The 22,498-nt window shown below is 44.6% G+C and overlaps 1 protein-coding gene across 2 annotated transcripts; it reads left to right on the forward strand.

The window, feature by feature from the left end:
* The first annotated feature begins 1,447 nt into the window (after positions 1-1,447).
* gsna (gelsolin a) lies at positions 1,448-22,447 on the forward strand. Of its 2 annotated transcripts, XM_030341383.1 has the most exons (17): positions 1,448-1,627; positions 9,243-9,443; positions 9,948-10,102; positions 10,342-10,503; positions 11,011-11,160; positions 11,493-11,582; positions 12,127-12,259; positions 13,496-13,800; positions 14,199-14,332; positions 14,801-14,891; positions 15,111-15,137; positions 19,137-19,307; positions 19,664-19,838; positions 20,267-20,388; positions 20,655-20,732; positions 20,844-20,904; positions 21,358-22,447. In XM_030341383.1, the coding sequence occupies exons 2-17, from the start codon at positions 9,248-9,250 to the stop codon at positions 21,525-21,527; spliced, it is 2,220 nt and encodes a 739-aa protein (XP_030197243.1). In that variant the 5' UTR covers positions 1,448-1,627; positions 9,243-9,247; the 3' UTR covers positions 21,528-22,447. The 2 variants fall into 2 exon arrangements, with proteins under 2 accessions (XP_030197243.1, XP_030197245.1); XM_030341385.1 differs by lacking the exon at positions 15,111-15,137.
* Positions 22,448-22,498: the final 51 nt, after the last annotated feature.

A 22,498-nucleotide genomic window follows, 5' to 3' on the forward strand; every position in this document is an offset into this window, starting at 1 on the left:
CATGACAAAGTCCATCAACTCCAAGGAAGTTTGCCTATTTCTTATGGTGCTTGGTGTGTGTGCTTGGTGTGCTTGGTGCGTGTGTGTGTGTGTGTGTGTGTGTGTGTGTGTGTGTGTGTGTGTGTGTGTGTGTGTGTGTGTGTGTTTGCATCTGTCTTTCTCTGTATGTGTTTGCTGAGAGGCATGCAGTAATTAGTACATGTTTGTTGACATGCAGTAGCCTACAAATCGGACAGCCACAATATCTAAATTCACATCACTCATCGAATGGGGTTATCAATTGTGAACGTTTTAATGGTCAGAAATGATTATTTACACACTTTAATTTTTATCTTACAGTTTAAGGCTTTTGGCGAAAAATATGAAATATTTTCGACGGATCCTCTCCTCTCAATGTCTGCCAATGTAGGCCTACCTACAAGATCCGAAAGGTCAGAGTGAGGCGCCCCCTAGCTCTCAAAATACATTATATCAATTTACGTCTTACATTCCCAGTGGAAATGCAACCAAAGTTTCAACCAGGGCCGTTGGGGGACTCAGAATATGCTCTTGCCTGTGCCATCACCACCAGGCTATGCACACCCAAGGTTTCACCACGGGTAAGACTTCCTGAACCGCTGGAGGGAGATTCAGACGCAACAGCCTCAGAAGGGTAAGAGAAACCGTGCATGATAAAGATTATTAAAAAAAAAGAGCAAAAAATAAACATCCTCCAAGTGAACTGAATGCATAAGCAGCATATATATACATCCTCTATACAGAGGAGAATAAAACAAAAACAACTTAAATACATTGACATATGTTAGTAAAAATTACGTGGATGGTTTAATAACAATGAAAAAACATACGCATTGGGTGTTTGATGACCACAAAACATTGGGATGAGAGTCCAATTCAATTTCTCTGAAAATAAATGTATCTGAAAAATATTATTTTACCAAATGATTGCACTTATTGTGTTGTCCTCAAGAGGGCGCCATTTTACCGCCATATTCTGGTTGGAGGAATGTGCGAAGCATTTTCCATGTTTTTTTGAGTAGTCCAGCTTATTTGAACAGATGGATACACTACATTTCCTTACTTAATAAAAAAGCTACTTGTAAAGATCCACCAGTGGTTACAGTTTATTTCCAACCAAATATTAAACAATAAAACCGGTCAGCAAAAGGGGTGTGTTTATCAGGGATGCCAGAAGGTGACACTGTTGTTCTTATTGCTGTTGTGGATAAAAGCGACTGAGTAGATTATTTATTAATAGTTTTTCCTTATTAACCAACTGACCGTTCACATGTAGTTTGTCTGACTCTGGGAGCAACAAACCAAATTAAATACATGTTGGCCATGGGGCTGAACTGGATGAGACTATCATAGCGTAATAAGCACCCTTGGGGGGCCTTCCCTGAAATCAGGGAAGGCAGAGTGTGTCCGGGCAGGTCTGCGCTCTACGCCCCCCTACCACATGGTACCACCCCTGCAGCCGCCAGTGGGACAGACCCGGGCTGTGTCGTCACGGGGATCCGCCCTGGCCTATAAACTACAGACGCTGCCGAATCAAAGCACTTATAATCCCGCAACAGAAAAGACGTGTCCCCGTTGAAAACCGGCCTTTATCGTATTCGTCAATAAGGTAAGCGGAAAATCCAACATTTAATTGACATGGCCTGCATTGCATAGCTGTTAGTCTGTTAGTTTACATTATAACCCTGTAATATGATACCCGATGACATTGCATAGACCCGTTGTTTCTTCCACGCAATAACAAACGCAAAGGGATGGTTGGCCGTGGAATGCAGTATGCAGTCCTGTAGTGGCATTAGATTACTTAGACCTCTATATCTTCAAACACGAGAGAAACGTCAGGGCTGTTTGGAGACGAGAAATTGACGAGAAAATATATTCCTTATATGGAATGAAAAAAGACGTCTGTTGCTGGGTGGATTGTTGTGTTTGAAAGGGTTTTGTGTGTGTGTGTGTGTGTGTGTGTGTGTGTGTGTGTGTGTGTGTGTGTGTGTGTGTGTGTGTGTGTGTGTGTGTGTGTGTGTGTGTGTGTTAAACGCCTACAAAACCAAAATCCACAAAGTTTCACATGCGTGATCATCATCCACAGGCCTACGTCGATTGGACTCGCTGCATTCTCCCACACTGTGTTGTTGATGATGGGATGCCCCAGGTCTCCATAGAAACAAGGAAATAAATAGGCGAGAGGAAGTTATTATATATGGTAACACCGGATGTGATTTTTTATATTGTGTTCACACTTCCTGTTACCTAGGCAACTGCCTCACACATGAGAGGGCCCTTTAAAAGAGGCAAAATACAAGACACAGCCTTGAATGAATTCAAATGCAAAAAAAAAAAAAAAAAGAAGACAGCCAGACACACACACACACACACACACACACACACACACACACACACACACACACACACACACACACACACACACACACACAAACACACACAGACATGCAAGCAGGAAGACAGAAGGCACATTTACATATACATGGAGACACGCACACATGCACAAAGGCATACACACAAACACAGATGCTTTTTGTTTGTGTGTGTTTGTGTGTAAGACCATACCTTTGCATACATATACGTATGTGTGTGTGTGTTAAAGTGTTTGTGTCCAAATATGTTTGTGTATGCACTTGAGAGTTTGTTTGTGTATTTGTCTATATATATGCGTGTGTTTCCATACATGTGAGTGAGTGTGTGTGTGTGTGTGTGTGTGTGTGTGTGTGTGTGTGTGTGTGTGTGTGTGCGTGTTTGGCCCTGTGAGCCTGTTGGTAACAGCTGAGGAGAGCACAGATGATGGTCAGGGAGAGAATGAGTCACCCTCTCCTTCCTCCTTCAGGAAGCTCTTTTCACCACCATAAAAAGACACTGGAATGGCCCTCAGACATAGAGGAGAAACGTTTAAACCGGGTTTGTTTATATCCTAAGTGCACATTTTCCCCTGTGGCCTTTTAATCGTTTGTAATCAACTAAGATTGTTATTTTTTATTTTGCACTAGTTATCAATATGGCAATCAAAATAGTTTGTCCCTCACTTACTGGACTCCGTTGAAACCATTTTTAGCACTTTTCCTTTCTCCTCATCTCCTCTCCCTCCCTCTCAATTCCTCCCTTTACTCCTCTCTTCTCTCTCTCTCTCCCCCCCCCCCCCCCCCCCCCCCCCTTCTCACTTTTCTATCAGCTCCCCTGGTTCTCGTCCCCTTTCTTCTCGTCTCGTCTCCTCACCTCTCTTCTCTTATCGTATTCTTTATCCTCTCGCCCGGTTCCATTCTCTCCTCTTTCTTCTCACCTCCGATCTCTTCCCCCCACCGACCGTGTTTGAGTGGGACTCTCAGCTGCCTGCTCGTGTTGGAATGGACTCCATTGATTCATCATATCGCACCAAGAATGTGAGCGTGTGTCAGAGGAAGGGGTCTATGCCTATCCCCCTGGCTGCTATGATCGTTTCACGATGAGACGCAACCCTGGCAGTCATGTGACCTATGCTATTCATGCCTCAACCCGCGTTTAAACCCCGACTGACAAACTCAAACTAAAACAGAGTTTAATGGCTCTTTCTTTGGTAGACTAAAGTGATTCATCCAGATGATTTTACCATTTTCAGATGCTTTTATCCAATGGGAATTTGATACGGTTTAATAATTATCCTACATGTGATTAAGGGGCAGATTTGGGTTTAGTGGCATCTTGTTCCGACACTGGGGATCGAACCTAGAACCTTTGACTATCCTGCCCCCCATAATATCCCCCAGAAAAACTCATCAATGAATGCATAGTGCAAAAGATTGGTTCGTCTACTGTCTTGTCTCGGTAGAAGGCAGTGAGAGGAGCCTGCTTTAAGAGCACAGGTCTATTAAACGCTCAGATCTTTGAATAATTGACTGAGTGGGATTCTGGTCCCTCTCTAAGCCCCTCAGACAGGAGGATGTCTCTGTTCTAAATTGTTGACAGTACCGGGAATTCATATTCCCTTGCAGTGTGAGTAATTGAGTTGACTGTGTGCACCGATAGACACTTCCTCTTCCCTTCAGCTGGCTCACACGCTAGTTACGCTTTGCCCCTGAAGGAACTGCCACTTTTGGAGTCGGAAGTCAAATAACGTAGCCTGAAATGCTATCCACTGAAATGCATTCCGAAAGAGAGTTTCCCAACGCTCCCCTGTTGGGTCGAAATCCCTTCTTCTCCACACAACTCAACATTTCACAGGATTTTATAAAAAGGCTTTTTTGTTTTTTTGGGGGTCGACCAATGGGAATTGCTTTCAGTGGATCCAAGGGAATTTTCATGTCCTTTTAAGGGATGATGTAAAATGTCAGCCTAGCTGTCAGTCTAGTTTAACTGGAAAAGGAGAAAAGAGAAATGAATAAAATTATTTTGGCAATTTGATGTCTCTGTGTGACATCAGGGAGTAGTTCTATATGGGTTCACAGGATTGTGTCTACCTGCAGGTTTGGTGTATTACCATTTCATAAACACTTTAATATAGTTTGGTTTCGTTGAAGTCTGTTTACTTCTTTTGTTTGTACATCCCAAACGCGGCTGCTACCCACCCCATCCACCCACACAGTTAGTCTGTTGAACAGATGAGCTCGATGTGTACGTGTAGGTGTTGGTGTGTACACAACTCTGAAATTATAAAGCAAAACGGTTGGATACCAGGGATTTTAGGCCCAATCCCATTTCTACCCCTTACCCCTCCCCCTTGTTTTGAAGGGGTAAGGGGTAGAAATGGGATTGGGCCTAAATTCCCCAATGATAGAGGTTGTTTATTGTTGTAATTATCCGGCAGAACATGCATAACAGCAACTACCTTGTGAAGGTAATAACTATGTACAAAGGACAGAGTAGGAATATAGACAGGGAAGTAGAGAGTCAATATTATTATTACATTAATATCATTTTATTGTTTATTGTTGGAATTATCCAGCAGAACACGCATAACAGCAACTTCCTGGTGAAGATAATAACTATGTACAAAGGACAGAGTAGGAATATAGACAGTGAGAGTCATTATCATTATTTCATTAATATCATTTTATTAGTTTGTCCTGTCAAGGGATTTTCCATTTTGGGTCACATGGCTTATTGCTATTCATGGATAATTGTGTTGTGTTGTTTTGAATATTGAAAATCTACAGCGATAAAGTTATCAGAAATGACTAGGGAGAGTTTGTCTATTTATTGGAGAGCAATGTGAATATCCATATCAAAATGTATAAATGTGATGCTAAAGTATTATAATAATATATTATTTTTAGAAACAGATTCCTGCAGCACATTGAATCATTTAGTAAGTACTCAAAATGTGGTCTCTTAAGCTAAAAGCATCTACTATATATTCAACTTGAGTACTAAAACTTAACACCCAGACTCTACATGTCAACGAATGAAGTACATAGGCAGCCAGTTGGACACGTTAGCCTTCATAAAAACAAACGTAAGGGGTTTCCGAGGTTTACCAGACGGAATGGGGTGAACTTGGCCTTGGCTCGGGGGTCGAGAAGGGAACCCAAATATGGAGGCTTGGTTTCATGAAACCGCTCTCCAGAGCTCCAGATTCCTCCCGTGTTTGTGGGCAGCTCGCTATGCAGAAGAATCGTCTCTCTTTGCTCAATCACAGAGGGTTACTCACGCCACATCGTTTCACCCGGCTGTCCCTCATATACCGGAGGTCAGAAGTTCTCATGAAATCAAGAGACGATGGCTTATTTTGTCTCTGTCCTTTCCCCAATACAAAGCACTTTATAGCAGCTTCAGACACAGCAATGCATGCCACAATAATCAGCTTGTCTTTTCACTTGAAGACACTGTATCACAAGCACCTACTTCAAAACACTCAATTCAATGCCGCAAGCCGTCGTCTATGCAGTGAAAAGATATGGCTCAAGTGTGTGTGTGTGTGTGTGTGTGTCTCAGTGCGTATGAAGGCAAGTGTTTGTGTGTATTTATGTACATCGAGATTGCAAGCACCTATAGTCAGACAGCATAGTCTAGTCAGTGGTTCAACCTGGTTGCTGACTCCGAGCCAAAAGGATCAGGATTCAAACCCTTATGTCTTAGGTTTTTCCATCCTAAAGAGAGATATACCTAACCCATTCTTTAGTCTTTTTTTTATTTTGGATAAAAGCATCTGTTCCTACACCATGCATCTCATGCACCATGCATGTTGTGCACGGTGCACCACGTATCTCCTGCACCATGCCTTGCCGCACACAGCTCATAGTCATTCCTTCACCCTATACCGAGTCAAAGCTGCCACCACCCCTTCCTGCCCAGAGAGGGAAGTCCTTGTCACAGGGCTGTGTGCCACTGAGTCACCCGCCTGCTCGTATTAATAGCTAACTACAACCCCAAAGTTTATCTCTGTTTCCATGGCAGTGCCTCACGCCTAAAAGGAAGTGCCATAAAGAGTTCCCAGAGTGAATATCTTGTAAGCGGTAGCAGGCTGGTTCCTCGGGAACTACGGCAACAGGGTCATAATAATAAAAAGGGTTATTGGGTACATCATTTTTGGCATTTTTATACTTTGATCATGACAGATACAGTGAGAGTAAGACAGGAAGGTATTTATGAATGAAGCCTTAATCGTGCTAATTGTACCCAGTGAGCCACTGGAGCGCCCAAAGTGTACCATCTAGGTCATCATTTAAACGCTGTTCTACGCGGTGCAGTACAGTTTTTCCCCAACTTTTTGGTCGGGCCCCATCTTGAGAAAGCCACATATGATGTTTGTGAGAAGACTGACTTAAAGATATTTGAGGGTATTTGAGATAATTTATTAAACGTTTTAAATGCTCTTAAAAAAATAGGGTTGTCTTTTCGTTCCGGACTAAGAAATAAGAAACCTACGACCCCTCCCAATCGTGGTGCAATGCGCAAAACACTCCCTGGAACATTGATTTTATGGGCAGCTGTTAATGGGGTTCCAACAATGTGTGTGGAAGCAGACACACACCAGAATGTAAGAAGTACAGGGTGGCAGGCACTCACAGTTCACTGGCCCAAAGATTTGACATCCTTTTTATCTGCCAATTCTGCCACCTATTGCGCTCCAAACCATGTGTTCCTTCTTAAAGGAGCATTTCACCGGTGGAGGCATGAATATGTATTGCAATTGGGTCCTATATGTAGTCGAATAATAAAATAAAATTCTACTTTGGTGCAGTCTTGACCGAGAAAAGGCAGAAAGTGACTTTTTGGCGCTTGTGGATTGAAGACAACAACTCCCACCATGCACAGCTTCGCTGGCGGCCACTCCCGCTGATCATCTCCGCCTATCGGACACCTCCTTGTTCCATCTACTAATGGAACAAATCAGCGTGGAGCTTGAACCGACGTCACTAGAGTAGTGACGCTTGCACAGAAGCATACGGCCGACATCTTCCTTTATTCTGGGTGGAAATAGTAACATAGTTACGCAATTAAATGCGTTTATGTAAACATTTTTAGCGAGAAATGTGCATTTTAATTTCATAATGTTCGCTCGTTGAATGTGAAGGATGTTTGGTTTGATAGTTATGACGAAGAGGGAACGCTCCATTCACTTGCATGGACAGCGTCTCTGGTTGCTAAGCAACCTCAACGTCTTGGCGGACTATCTGCTGATCAACACTACGAATGCTGGAAACACACCAGACACACCATGTGAAGTTATTTAACCCGATTATTGTTATTTATATCCAACATTATTTAATCTAACCCGATCTAAACTCTATCATGCACCCAAACACGGCGGCATTTGGGTTTCCTACCTCGGACTCCTAAATCCAGCGCAGCCACAGGCGCGTTGGCGCGTTGAACCATTTTTGTGACACACAATGATCAAGCTTCAAGTTAAGCACGTTACACGCGTTTGGTGTGGCCGTAGCCCGTGTCCACCAAAAGCGTATTTTTATGCGGTTTCACCCAAAAAATCGGCTTCGTGTGGACGGGGCCCAGAAGGCGAACACACGTCACCAAGACGGGGAGACAGCGCCAGGCGACTTACGCCACTATCTGCCAATGGATCGTGGATGCCTGGGCTGATATAACAGTCTCAACTGTGGTCTAAGCTTTCACGAAGGCAGGAATAATCACTGAACTGCCAGTCAACAGCAGCGACACTGACTCGGATAATGACGAGAGGGATCCGGGCATGTTGGATGCCGTACTCGCCCAACTGTTTAATTCGGACACACAAGAATTCGAGGGATTCGTAGACGGGGAATGAACTGAAAAAGTGAGCTTATTGTTGAGAGATATTGATATTGATGAGATATTGTTAATATGCACATTAACGTTTGAACATCGTTACCATGGGAGTGACCGGAGTTGTCAGAACGCTTAATAAAGTTTGACTTTATCTGACTGTTTTGTTGACATTCCCTTTAGCACAGCTCGGTCTGGTCGATGCATAACGCAACCCCAGTCAAACGTTTGACTGCAGTATCTTCTATTCTATGCGCCTTATAATCCGGTGCGCCCTATACATGAAAACAGTTCTAAAATAGGCCATTCATTGAAGGTGCGCTTGATAATCCGGTGTGCCGTATAGTGCGGAAAATACGGCAGCCCTCGTCTATTTCTTTCGAAATGGTGAACTTTTGCATGGAGCCATCTTCTATGTCAGATCGAGTACCCTCCGCCAATGTAGGCCTACTTCAGTTTTATCAACAGCCTCTGTTATCTTAGCTTCAGACGCTGTGGATGTTAGTTTCTGCTGGTGAAGTCCCACCCACTGGCACTGCTCTAATAGGTCTGTAGCGTCAGTGGGTCCCACCCCCTAGAGGGGGGTGGGACTAGTGGTTGTAGTCGTACGAGAATCATCCCCTCTTACACTTCCTATTTTCTTGTACGCAAAAATCGTCATATTGCGTCATAAAAAACAGGAAGTGTTGGAGATCGATACGGATCTCTCCAGTCTCTCCAGAAAATAAGGAAATGATGCTAGACCATTCAAAAATATGCGGGGGGTTCTAAAAATACAAAGCTTATGTGAAATGGGTGAAGTTGCCCTTTAAGGACGGAGTAGAAATGAAGACGTAGAGGGAAGTTTAGAGTAAATATGATTATTATGATTACAATATTATTATTTGATTATTGTTTTATTGGTATTATTTTATTCACCATATCTGGAAGGAGTACTCCCTCTCCTGAGTTCCCTTTTAAGGTTTCTTCCCTGAGCTCTAGGGGAGGGTTTGTCTGTAAGAGGGCTCAGGTTCAACCCCTTGCTGCCCCTATAGGAAGCATGGCAGCGTACCACGCCGAGTTTGAGCGCGCGGGCCAGAAGCCGGGGCTTCAGGTGTGGAGGATCGAGAAGTTCGACCTGGTGCCGGTCCCGGAGAACCTGTATGGGGGCTTCTACACCGGGGACGCCTACCTCGTCCTCAACACCATCAAGCAGCGCTCGGGGAAGCTGCAGTACGACCTCCACTTCTGGCTGGGTGAGTGATGAGGGCGAGCTCTGAAACCTGCTCCTATTGGCTGTTTCACGAGACAATGGTTGTGAGGTTGAAATATTAGGTATAGGTTCAGGTATCATGGCTTTAATGGGAAAGAAAAGGGCCAGAAACGATGGCAGAGTCTAAAAGATTGTAATTGTTTATCTGAGCTGCAACTAGACTTTGAGTATCGTAATTGTTTAGGTGTTGATCTGGGCCAATCACAACCCTCAGCTTAGCTTGATGGGCGAATGCCTAATGACAAAGTTAAGATATATCCGAAGCAGCTTGTTCTGCAGCCACTTTAGGCCGTTTCTCTAGCCCACTACTCATTAGGAACCATGGAGATAAAGGAAAGCAGTTTAGGAAGTGAGAGTGAGCGAAATATAACAACCTTAGAACCACAGAGACCACTCCCCTGTCAGTGTAGCTGTGTGTTTAAGGCCTGGTTCCTCCTTGGGCCTTGAGTGAGTGTTAATGGTGATCCTTGTGGTCTGGACCCACCAGGGGACTTCTGCACCCAGGATGAGAGTGGCTCAGCGGCCATCTTCACCGTCCAGATGGACGACCACCTGGGGGGACAGCCCATCCAGTACCGCGAGGTCCAGGGCCACGAGTCCAAGGCCTTCCTGGGCTACTTCAAGACCGGCATCAAGTACATGGTAGGACGCCAGCACCCATCTCCTCGGCACATGCTCAATGACCCTTATATGACCAGTATATGACCTAGCAATATATAACCAATAGTGAGCATTGCCAAATACACTAGTGTCATAATGTTGACAGTTTGTTTTATTATCAATGTTTAACATGTTAGATGATGTATTTATGTCTTCATAATAATTGATTAAAACTACTACCACTATTTGAAACAACCGGGTGTGTTTCTGTTCCATTCTAGATTGGGGGCGTGGCCTCTGGTTTCAAGCACGTTGTCACCAATGAGGTCATTATGCAACGGGTGCTGCAGGTCAAGGGTCGTCGCGTCGTCAGGGCGACGGAGGTGCCAGTGAGCTGGGACAGCTTCAACCAGGGAGACTGCTTCATCCTGGACCTGGGAGCTGTACGACCCCTCTTTGTTAACTAGTCCTAGACACAACAAGTGTGGTTGCTAATACATTGTATTGTTGCTGGAGGCAGGACAGACCAGCAGTGGTTTGACTCACAGCAAAAAGGTTTTGGGTTCGAAAACCTCAATGTGTCTACCTGTAGAGACCCATGAGCAGGATGAACACTTACTTTCTTATTAATTACAAAATGTCACTGTAGGTAGCATTAGATAAAAACATCATCAGGTATTCTGATAGGAAGTGACTTTGGATAAAGTTTTCTGCTAAATGACTAGATACATACACGTTGGAATGACATATTTAGTGTTCCGTTTATAGATAATAACTGGGCGAGGTGTAAACACATATGACTGCAAAGTGACACTATCGTCCGACCAGTGTTTAACTTATGCCCATAAACTCTCCCTTACAACCCTACAATCAAAAACCCTGCTATGTTGACACTGTCCTTGCGGCAGAGCTTGTGTTGACTCTGTGTTCTGCTTACCATGCCTGTCCAGGAGATCTACCAGTGGTGTGGATCGCAGAGCAACCGCTTCGAGAAGCTGAAGGCCACCACGGTCGCTAAGGGCATCCGTGACAACGAGCGAAGCGGGAGGGCGCGCGTCTACGTTTGCGACGAAGGGAGTGAGAGAGAGAAGATGCTGGAGGTGAGGGCGGGGGGGAGCAGAAGAGGGCAGGGGGGAGCAGGAGAGGGCGGGGGAGTCGGGGGAGGGAGGGGAAGGGGAGAGGAAGGGAGGGGATGATATATGGGATGATATATGATATATGATCTGTTAATGATTTGTGTTGATCTCTCAACTTCCTTCTGCTACAACCCCCCCCCCCACCTACCCACACACACACACACGCACACGCACACACGCATATACACAAACAAAAGAACACACACGTTCACGCATACAGACTCGCAAATGTACACACATCCACATAACAGCCCCACACACATGTGCGTGTACTCACCCAGTGCTTCTGTCTTCAGGTTCTAGGCCCTAAACCAGATCTGCCTGAAGGTTCCTCTGATGACATCAAAGCAGACGCCTCCAACCGCAAGATGGCCAAACTCTACAAAGTAAGACCCAGAGTATCGCTCACCATTCAGTCCTATCGTTGCTTTGGTTTTATTTTCAGTTACAATAGAAAATAATTTCCAACTTGAACCTATGTATGAAAATATCCTGACCTGCAAAACTTTTACAATTTTAAATATTACAATACTGTGTGTTTTTGTTTTTTTACGACTCACTTGTTTGGTCTCGGTGTCCATTAAATAAGTGGTTATATAAGCTACGATTATGAGGACAGTTTATTAACTAAGGTTATGACAGTGGTTATATTAACTATGGGGGTGATGATGGTGGTTATATTAACTATGGTCAGGATGATAGTTTTTGTTAACTAAGTTTATGATGGCGGTTCTATTAACCATGGTCAGGATGATAGTTTTATTAACTAAGTTTATGATGGCGGTTCTATTAACTACGGTCACGATGATGGTGGTTATATTAACTATGGTCAGGATGATAGTTTTGTTAACTAAGTTTATGACGGCGGTTCTATTAACTATGGTCGCGATGATGGTGGCTCAGTCATGTGATCCTGGTTGTGGCGTCCAGGTCTCTAACTCGGGCGGGGACATGGCCATCGCCCTGGTGGCGGCGGAGAACCCGTTCTCCCAGAGCGCCTTGGAGTCCAGCGACTGCTTCATCCTGGACCACGGCTCCAACGGGAAGATCTTCGTCTGGAAAGGTCAGTCCTGTGCGGCTTGGCATGACGTCTGAACGCCTGTTAGAGGATGCCCCTATGTGTGGCATCAATTAGCCGTTCAGAATCAACTCGGTGTGACTGGCCACTGTATTAATACACACCCTAAAATACCCTTCTGAAAGCTTTGCCTACTTGCACGAATGAGTTTCCATTCGGTAGAAATTGCCACATCAATGTTTGGTTCCTGGTCCAGGCTCTGTGCTGTGTCAACCGTCAGAGGTTCTGCTGTAACACAGTAGGACAGCTGGATCACAGATTACAAGCATCTCCATCACACAGGGGTCTACGTTATAAACGCCACGTCTAGAATTCCCTCTGGTCCCACTAAGTAAATTGAAGTGCGCCAACATTTGCAAAGCAACAGTCAGTGTTGTTCAGGCTTGGCTCAGGTGTTAGCCTTCCCCTCACAAGGAGCAATTTAGATGTTGTGTACTCCGCCTGTAAACAGCTCTGGGCTCCACACTGGCGCCTCTTACAGAGTGCCCATTTAACCAAGAGCTCACTAGGTTACAATATTTATTCAAATGGTCAAAAAAGCCAAAGACTTTGCTCATTATTTCTATGACCTCACGGATCCACTAAAAAACACAAGAATATGAACACACCGATTGTCAGAGAGACATAAATCTGTTCAAACCTTCCCATTACAGTCTAATCCATCGTGTCCTCCACAGTTAGTGTGGAGGACACGCTAACTGTGTTGTGTATTACACTAACTGGAGTTAGTGTAATACACAACACAACATGCAGTGTCTTCGCATATGTTGCAAGTTCCTACCCTCAGAAGAATTGTAATGAGTAGATAGATAGTAAGAGTAATAGGAAGATGGTTATAGTGATAGTAATATAGTAATAGTAAGATAGTAATAGTAAGATAATAATAGTAAGAGTAATTGTTTGTTTCTGCCAGATGTAACCCACCAACTGTAACTTTGTTAGCTCATTTGAGCTTTTCTGTTGTTTGACACATTGTTTGTAAACATCCTCAAGACTTAAATTGATTGGATTTAATTGAATTCCTTTCCGGTTCAATCAAATCAGTTCAATCCAAATCATCGCTGTTGTGCATCCAACGCCTTTGAGCAATCTAACGAACGAACACAGGTGGCCAACATTAAACTACCAAGTAGTCATAGGGCAGGACGGTTACTGAAGAAATGTCCTTTCCTCTGTCTTTTTGGCTTTCGCTTACAACGATAACCCCTGACCCCAAACCAGGCAAGGACGCCAACCTGGAGGAGCGCAAGGCCGCCATGAAGGCGGCCGACGACTTCATCAAGAAGATGGGCTACCCCAAGCACACACAGGTGCAGATCCTTCCCGAGATGGGCGAGACGCCGCTCTTCAAGCAGTTCTTCAAGAACTGGCGCGACCGCGATCAGACCGAGGGCATGGGCGTGGCCTACATCTCCAACAGCATCGCCCGCATCGAGAAGGTGGCGTTCGACGCCGCCACGCTCCACGACTCTGCCCCCATGGCCGCCCAGCACGGCATGGTGGACGACGGCACCGGGGAGAAGCAGGTGAGAGACCGGGCTGAGCTGACTGTCTGTCTGTTTGGGTCTGACTTGGATATCAGGGTTTGTGTGTCAGGATCCTTCATGTTATACTGATAATACTCCCTTATTGTGATGAGTGGTGGTCTTGTAGAGGTCTGAATAAAGGTAAATGAACCATAACCTAGGCTGAAACTTAGTTTGCAACGTCTTGCATGAGAAACGCTCTGGTGGTTTGAAATACAATAATGTCAAGATGTTGCCGGTCATTGGGACGTGATGTCAATCCCGATGGCTTCCGATCTGTCTACCAGTCTGGTTATATGGTTTGTCAGTTTTTTTATGTCTGGCTGTCTACCTGACATATTTTTATTTACGTTAAACTGTTTAGTGTCTGGCCGTTCACCCTCTGGATCTCTGTACAGATCTGGCGTATCGAGGGGGCGGACAAGGCAGCCGTGGATGAGTCCACCTACGGGCAGTTCTACGGAGGGGACAGTTACATCATCCAGTACAACTACCGCCACGCCGGGCGCCAGGGCCACATCATCTACATGTGGTGAGAAGAGCAGCCCGGTCTATAGCATGGGCTAGATGGGAACATGCTAGATGTTAGCATGCTAAGGCCCAATCCCATTCCTACCCCTTACCCCTTCCCCCTCCCCCTTGTTTTGAAGGGGTAAGGGGAAGGGGTAAGGGGTAGAAATGGGATTGGGCCTTCCCAATCCCATTTCTACCCCTTACCCACAAGGGGGAGGGGTAAGGGGAAGGGGTAAGGGGTAGAAATGGGATTGGGCCTAAATGTTATCATGCTAGATTTTAGCTTGATATACGTTAGCATGCTAAATGTTACCATTTTAGATGGTAAGATCTTGGTATTCTAGATGTTATTGTGGGAAATGTTATTAGAGATGTTGGCATGCTCAATGGTAACATGCTAGATGTTAGCATGCTGAATGTTCACATGGCTAATGGTAGCATGCATATTGTTCAAATACCAGTTGTTAACACGCTAATTGTGTCCTAGGCAGGGGATGGACTCGAGCCAGGATGAGATCGGAGCGTCGGCCATCCTTGGTGCGCAGCTGGATGATGAGCTTGGCGGTGGGCCAGTACAGGTAGCCCACCAGTTGACCAACCTACCGGGGGGGCTACCACCGGGAACCTTTACTCTGTTTTAATTTGCCCTTCTATAATATGATCTACTCCATCCTCCTGCTTCTCCAGCCTAATGACCAGTGCTTATTCTGCTCTCCCTCCTGATCTGGTACCGCCTTACGGTTCTGTTCCCTCCATTGCTCCTGCCCTCCCTCCCTGCTCCTCCCTGCTCTCTTCAGGTTGTTGGTGCTCCCATGACCACCCAGGTAGAATCTCTCTTCTCCCTTCCTCTCGTCCAAAACTCTCAATACAGACCCAGGAAATGGAATGCAACAGAGCTCATATCTTTTGGGCTCTACATGTTTAACTTCTAGAAGCCTCATTTCTTAGAAGAAATCTTAAAATGTAGTCAAATGATCTGACTCTGTCATATTGGCTTTGTCATCTAGAATACCCCTTCTAGAATAGTCTACATCTCATAATTCTCCCTTCTAGCATCTAGATTCTAGGGATATGGATTTGCTTTGTGTGCTCTCCGAAACAAGGACATAACTGAGTTCATGTCCTCGTTTCCAGATTGAGTTTCTATAATCCTAGAATCTAGAAGGAATAAGGCTCTGTAAATGTTTGGCTCTCGGATGCAAGAAAAGTTGATTTTAATCAAAGGGGAAACAGTGGGGGGAACCCAGGAACAGGATGTATCAGCTCCGATGATTACAAGGGGTTTCCTTCTCATAAACACACACACACACACACACACACACACACACACACACACACACACACACACACACACACACACACACACACACACACACACACACACACACACACACACACACACACACACCACTCTGGGATTTTAAGGTAAACTTATCCGACTTAATAATATGATGACAAATATCTGATGAGCAAACTCAAATGTAGACCACACCCTGGCTCTGTATAGGAGGAGTTCATCCGAGTCATTCCGTCCATTTCTTCATTCGGCTCCCTCCCTCTTTCTTCCCCTCACCCCATGTTTTTATTCAGCGTGTGAGTGTGTTATCGTGCATGCCAACATGTGGTCAAACGATATGGTCCAGACCAGTGATGAATGTTTTCATGTGAGATGGTCTTTGTTCCAGAAGCTTCCTAATCACTATAACTAAATGGAAACCTGCTGACTCACCAGCATGAATTCACCGTGTGGAAGAGTTCTCAAGGAATGGTCCACCATCCTGGCCCAATGGGTTGTACTGCATGAAATAGCAGTAGCAGAAAAATGCATGCAGTCATCCAAACAAAATCAATTATTTATTTATTTTGTTTGTTTTAAAAATACCCATACTTTTAAATATTGTTTTTCAACTACACACTTAATACTCTGTCAACCTTAACAGAGTGAAAAAGAGAGAACGGCAGTTCAAACCAGCGTCCCAGCATTGTAATCTGTGTTGCAAACAGAAATCTGCTTATGATATATGTAAGCATATGTTGCTTCCACAACTGATCTGACAGACAAATCCTTCAGTTGAAGATAGTCATTTAAAATAGATGATAAATATGGTTACATCTAGACATGTGATACGTCTGTTGTATATAGACACATGCTACGTCTGTTGTATATAGACATATGCAACATCTGTTTAGCCTTGAAAATATGGCCTGACAGATGTAGCCAACACTGCCCCCTCGTGTCCGGGATACAGAATGTTTATTCCGTGGACTGTTATACGATAACTAATGTAGGCCTAGCTCAACTGCGCCCCCTTGTGTAGGGGGAAATAACCGAGAGGATTGCAAATTAAAGGCCTACGTGCAGGTTAACCGGAAGTTTTGATTAATGGGTACATAAAGCACTCAAAATAGGTGTATCATTTATAAATTGTCTCAAATAGTGTTAAAGTCCAGTTTTTGTCGTTTTTGGCAGTAACAGGTGTTTTCTAACGCAATTCGGCGATGACCTCACGTTGGGGGGGACGTGGTGGAAGGTAGCCTCAGCCTAATACTAGAACTATGGCGTCTAAGAGGTGGCAAGAACCACAAATACCATCTATGATGGCCCACAGCAGTATAATTTCGAACCTGTCAGACGTGAGAGGAATTGCCGAGAACTGATGGCGGTCAAAGACAATTAAATGCATGGTCAGAGGAGAATGAGTGGAGAGTTGCTATCATTTAGCAACCAGCAAGAGCGCTGGAGCTAATCAATGAACAGCAGTGCATACAATAACCACACTTTTATTTATGAGTGCCTGCTAGTATAACCGATCGTGGTATGACATTATGTAGCCAACACTGCCCCCTCGTGTCCGGGATACAGAATGTTTATTCCGTGGACTGTTATACGATAACTAATGTAGGCCTAGCTCAACTGCGCCCCCTTGTGTAGGGGGAAATAACCGAGAGGATTGCAAATTAAAGGCCTACGTGCAGGTTAACCGGAAGTTTTGATTAATGGGTACATAAAGCACTCAAAATAGGTGTATCATTTATAAATTGTCTCAAATAGTGTTAAAGTCCAGTTTTTGTCGTTTTTGGCAGTAACAGGTGTTTTCTAACGCAATTCGGCGATGACCTCACGTTGGGGGGGACGTGGTGGAAGGTAGCCTCAGCCTAATACTAGAACTATGGCGTCTAAGAGGTGGCAAGAACCACAAATACCATCTATGATGGCCCACAGCAGTATAATTTCGAACCTGTCAGACGTGAGAGGAATTGCCGAGAACTGATGGCGGTCAAAGACAATTAAATGCATGGTCAGAGGAGAATGAGTGGAGAGTTGCTATCATTTAGCAACCAGCAAGAGCGCTGGAGCTAATCAATGAACAGCAGTGCATACAATAACCACACTTTTATTTATGAGTGCCTGCTAGTATAACCGATCGTGGTATGACATTATTTAACCATCAATCTACCGCAAATACGACCAGACAGATGTACATTGAACACATACAAAGCACACCGTTAAACCCGGCGAATGCTGAAAGACAGCCCACAACAAGCCAAACATCACCACGGCGGGTGTGCTCTCTCACTCTCGCACGCCCGTACTACACAATCACTCCAACTTATCCAACTCCAAGGCTAGGCTGCTTCACTAAGACCACAAATAACCACAAGGCCTTGATCATAACCATGCAGTATGCCAAAGCCGAAAAGGACACACGCACAGTCGCACACACTCATCTTATGCAAAACATCATCAAAATTCAGTCATTGCAAAGATTTAAAGACTAGCCTCTTACCATAAGTTAGAATGGACCCAAAATTTGTGGTTGATACAGTCTGGTTCGGCTTTCGCTTGCTATCCGTTGTTAGTATGACTTCTCAACATGGCGCACATGGCTAATTTGCATAGGTGCACAGGATTGGCTGGCTCCGCAAGGCAAATAATAAAACATATTTAATTATCTTTCTATCTGTCTATCTATCCATCTATCAACGCTTGGGTCTAGTTTTAATGTGATGTATTTTGTGTATGTCCAGTCAGACTTGACTAGGCTATTTATCTATCTTCTAGGCTATTAGTCAACAATTATTCACCGAAGGCGAAGTGAATAGTGGGGATTAGCCCCCGAGACCGAAGGTTTATTTCTTGTTATCAGCTGACATTTTGCGATGAAAACAATATCGAGTTTGAGATGTCAATCATGGGATATTGTCCAATATCCCGAGATAGCGAATCAAATTGCGCCATCTTAGGAGGTTCACGTGTAGCATATACTAACTATATATAATATCTATGTATTTATCTATGTATCTGTATAATTTGCTGAACACTCTTACTAGCCTCCACTCTCAAGGTTCTCAATGCGGCTTTGGTCCGTGTCTCCCCAACGTGACGTCATGCAATCCATTCTCGGGGAAATGAGAATCAATAGCAAACCGCTAAAATAGTACCTACTTTTTCGTATAACATTCCATTTTGTGATACCTAACAACATTAAATACAATAAATATCAGTTTAAATCTCAAATACCAGCAAGCAAATTGCTCAAATTCGTTGGAAAATAAACCCTGCAACACGGCCTTTAAGCTTGAAAACTGACCTCGACAAATTTAGCGCATTTCGTCAGGGTTAACCCTTTAAGCAAGATTACAATTATTCAAAACCTTTCAAAACAATCATGCATGATTTGCCGCATGTTACAATATAAAATGTATTAGTTTGATTCGTCTAAAATGTTGTGCTTGTGTATGTTTATGTGTATGTCAGTCATACGGTTGTGTGTTCTGTCTATCTTTACATGTGTCTGTCTGTGTGATTGCTTGTGATCCAGGTGAGGGTGGTCCAAGGCAAGGAACCGGCCCACCTGATGAGCCTGTTCGGGGGGAAGCCCATGGTGGTGTACCGGGGGGGGACCTCCAGAGATGGAGGTCAGAGTGAGCCTGCCGAGACACGTCTCTTCCAAGTCCGTTCCAACTCCACCGGACACACGCGGGCAGTGGAGGTACACACGATGTCCACCGGCAAACACGCCCAATGCTTCACTTTATATACATACCCAATAAATATATTTTATACTTTTATACAGTCAAGTTACAAGTCTTAACTGTAACCATTGTAAACAATAACAATACATTACACATTATACACCTTTATCTAGTCAATGTGATATTTATTATCAAATGTGCAGTATAACACATTCCATCTTTGATTCATTTAAATCTATATTTAACAACTGGTGAATCACACAGATATGTACAGAGTGTGAAAGTCGGCCTTGCTCCAAAGCACTGTATAAACAAGGTCCAATTTGTTATTGATTTGTTTGCTGTTATTATTTTTACGTTTGCGTTCATCTAGCTCGAAGCAGTGTCTTCCAATCTGAACTCCAACGACGCTTTTATTGTGGTGGCCCCTGGGGGCTGCTTCCTGTGGAGCGGGCAGGGGGCCAGCGACACAGAGAAACAGGGGGCCCTCCAGCTGTGTGACATACTGGGGGTGTCTGCTGCAGAGCTGCCCGAGGGGGGAGAGAGTGGTGAGAGAAAATACACAGGCACACAGCCATGGTGAAACGTAGTAATAAACCGTTGGGATCATTTAGATGTGAACATAGTACACGCATTTAAGAATATTATTCACATTGTTAAAAACTAGAATTTCTCAATCTCAGATCCAACTGATTTACATGTACGATAATGCTAATCTGCACTTACCTATAAATGCCTGTAGGGCTCAGGATTTCCCAAAACAGCAGCTTTAGAACATTATGGAGGCGTTTATCTATTTAAGAAATAATTATAATGTTTTACTTTTTTTAAGATCATTTCGATTAACAATCAGATCATATATCCAAGATGTTTGAATGGAAAACAATGGTAAATGAATTCAGAGGCTTGAACCTGCCTTCATCTTAATTGAGTTGAGTGCTTTTATTGGTCAACTCCTTGGTTTTGGCATCCACAGATGACTTCTGGGAAGCCCTCGGAGGGAAGAGCGAATACCGCACATCCTCCCGCCTCAAGAACAAGATGGACGCCCATCCTCCCAGGCTGTTTGCCTGCTCCAACAAGACCGGCAACTTCATCGTACGTTTTCCCTTACCACGAATCTTAACAATAGCTAGCAAGAGCTGAACCTACAAGAACTACTTTAAAGAGCCACTGTTTCAGATGTAGAACTATGCTAAGCTAAGCTACAAAGAGCACAGTCACTGTGTGCCCATCATTGCACGTTGCCAACGGATACTGCATCATCCTCCCCTCAAAATGAAAAGCATGATAAATAAATAAAAAACCCAATCCCCATACACGGATGAATAACCCCTTCATCCTTCTGTTCTCCTGCCACACAGATCGAGGAGGTGCCCGGGGAGCTGACCCAGGACGACCTCGCCACCGATGATGTCATGATCCTGGACACCTGGGACCAGGTGAGATCGGCCGGTGGTTTGATGCCGGTTACATGCGCAGCCTCGACAGCCAGCGAACAGAGACACAAAGGATGTTAATAATTCATTGATCTGACTGCCGGCGTTTTTCAGGTGTTTGTGTGGATCGGAAACGAAGCCCAGGAGGAGGAAAAGACTGAAGCAATGGCCTCGGGTAGGGAAGAGAGAGTGTGTGTGTGTGTGTGTGTGTGTGTGTGTGTGTGTGTGTGTGTGTGTGTGTGTGATTCCAAGTGTGCCATTCACATCCATATTTATAGAGGTCTTCTGCCACATTTTGATTGACATTAGACATTTGCATTCTCAGTAATTAATATATATAATACAGTATTGACAAACACACTGACATTTACTAGTCATTGAGCAGGTGCTTTTCATCAAAGCGACTTAAGGGGATTAGATACAGGAACAGCTTCAGGATGTCTGCAGGTTAGGCTGCGGACATCGGGGATCGAACCCGTGACCTTTTGTTTGGGGGTCGAACACCCAAGCACATGCCCCCCCCAGCCTGGTGCAATGTGTGTGAGTGTTTCAAACATGAGGACTGGGACTGTGAACCTGACCGGACCTTTCTCCCCCTGCCCCCCCCCCCCTCCCACCCCACCCCCAGCAATGCGCTACATCGAGACGGACCCCTCCAACCGGGACCGCCGGACCCCCATCGTGAAGATCAAGCAGACCTTCGAGCCCCCCACCTTCACGGGCTGGTTCCTGGGCTGGGACATGGACTACTGGACCACCGACCCCCTGGAGAGAGCCATGGCCGAGCTGGAGCTGTAACCTCTGAACTGTAACCCCACTCTAGCCCCCCTAGCCCCCGCCTGCGCTCCCCCCTCCCCCCCAGTGCTAGTTTTGCCACGCTACTACTAGCCCCCTCCCCCCCAGACGCTCCACCTTAACTTCAGCCAGTTAGATCCAGCCCTGGAGGGTTCTCTCAAGGACTCGTCTCTGTTACCATGGCAACTAATTAGAACGCCATAATAATTACTTTTTTTTTTAAACTTTTTTTAATATTTTAAAGGACTGCCGATAACTCTGGCACTCGTGGGCACACACGGGGTTAATTTATTGAACTCTCTAAGTCTTGCATGCAAAGTTATGCTCCAGCAGGTGCCAACAGAGAGGATCAAGGCATGTGTAGTTTCACGTGACACACCCAGGTTTCCGCAGGGAAGCCTTTTTGCACATTTTGTCCACAAAAACGTTTTGTTGATGTGATTTTTCATTGTATTCCCCCGGTACAACTAAACCCTTTAAAAGGCTACGAGAGGGATAAAGATATCACGTGAGGTGCAAAGCCATTTGTTTGTTGGTTAAGTCACTGCCAGGAACACCTTCCCAAGCCTTTCCAAAGCAATACAACCGATGCCTTAAACTTCTGTTTGTATCCCAGGGTCTTGTTTAGCTTCTCAACTACGCTTTAATATTCACACTGCTGCTGAATAACAACTGTTGGATGCCACAATACTCTCTAATGGGGGCGTTTGGCTCTGGGCCTTTTTAGCAAAGAAAACAGTTCTCCCCGCTAGTTGCCTGTGCCTACTTCTCTGTTTGTGACCGGGCCCTTTTTGCAGGCTGCTCTATTTTTAGCAGGAATCTAAAGCTTTGCTGCTGACAACGATAAAAACAAGTCACTTCCAGACAGGGCCTCCCGTAGTGCCCACACCAATCAAGATGTTCCAATAAACCTTTGAAAGAAATGTGTTTGTCTCTGTAACGTTTACTATTTACACTGGTTTCATTTTGAGTCA

The sequence above is a fragment of the Gadus morhua genome, chromosome 19 (genome assembly GCF_902167405.1).
Source record: "Gadus morhua chromosome 19, gadMor3.0, whole genome shotgun sequence".
Lineage (NCBI taxonomy): Eukaryota > Metazoa > Chordata > Actinopteri > Gadiformes > Gadidae > Gadus > Gadus morhua.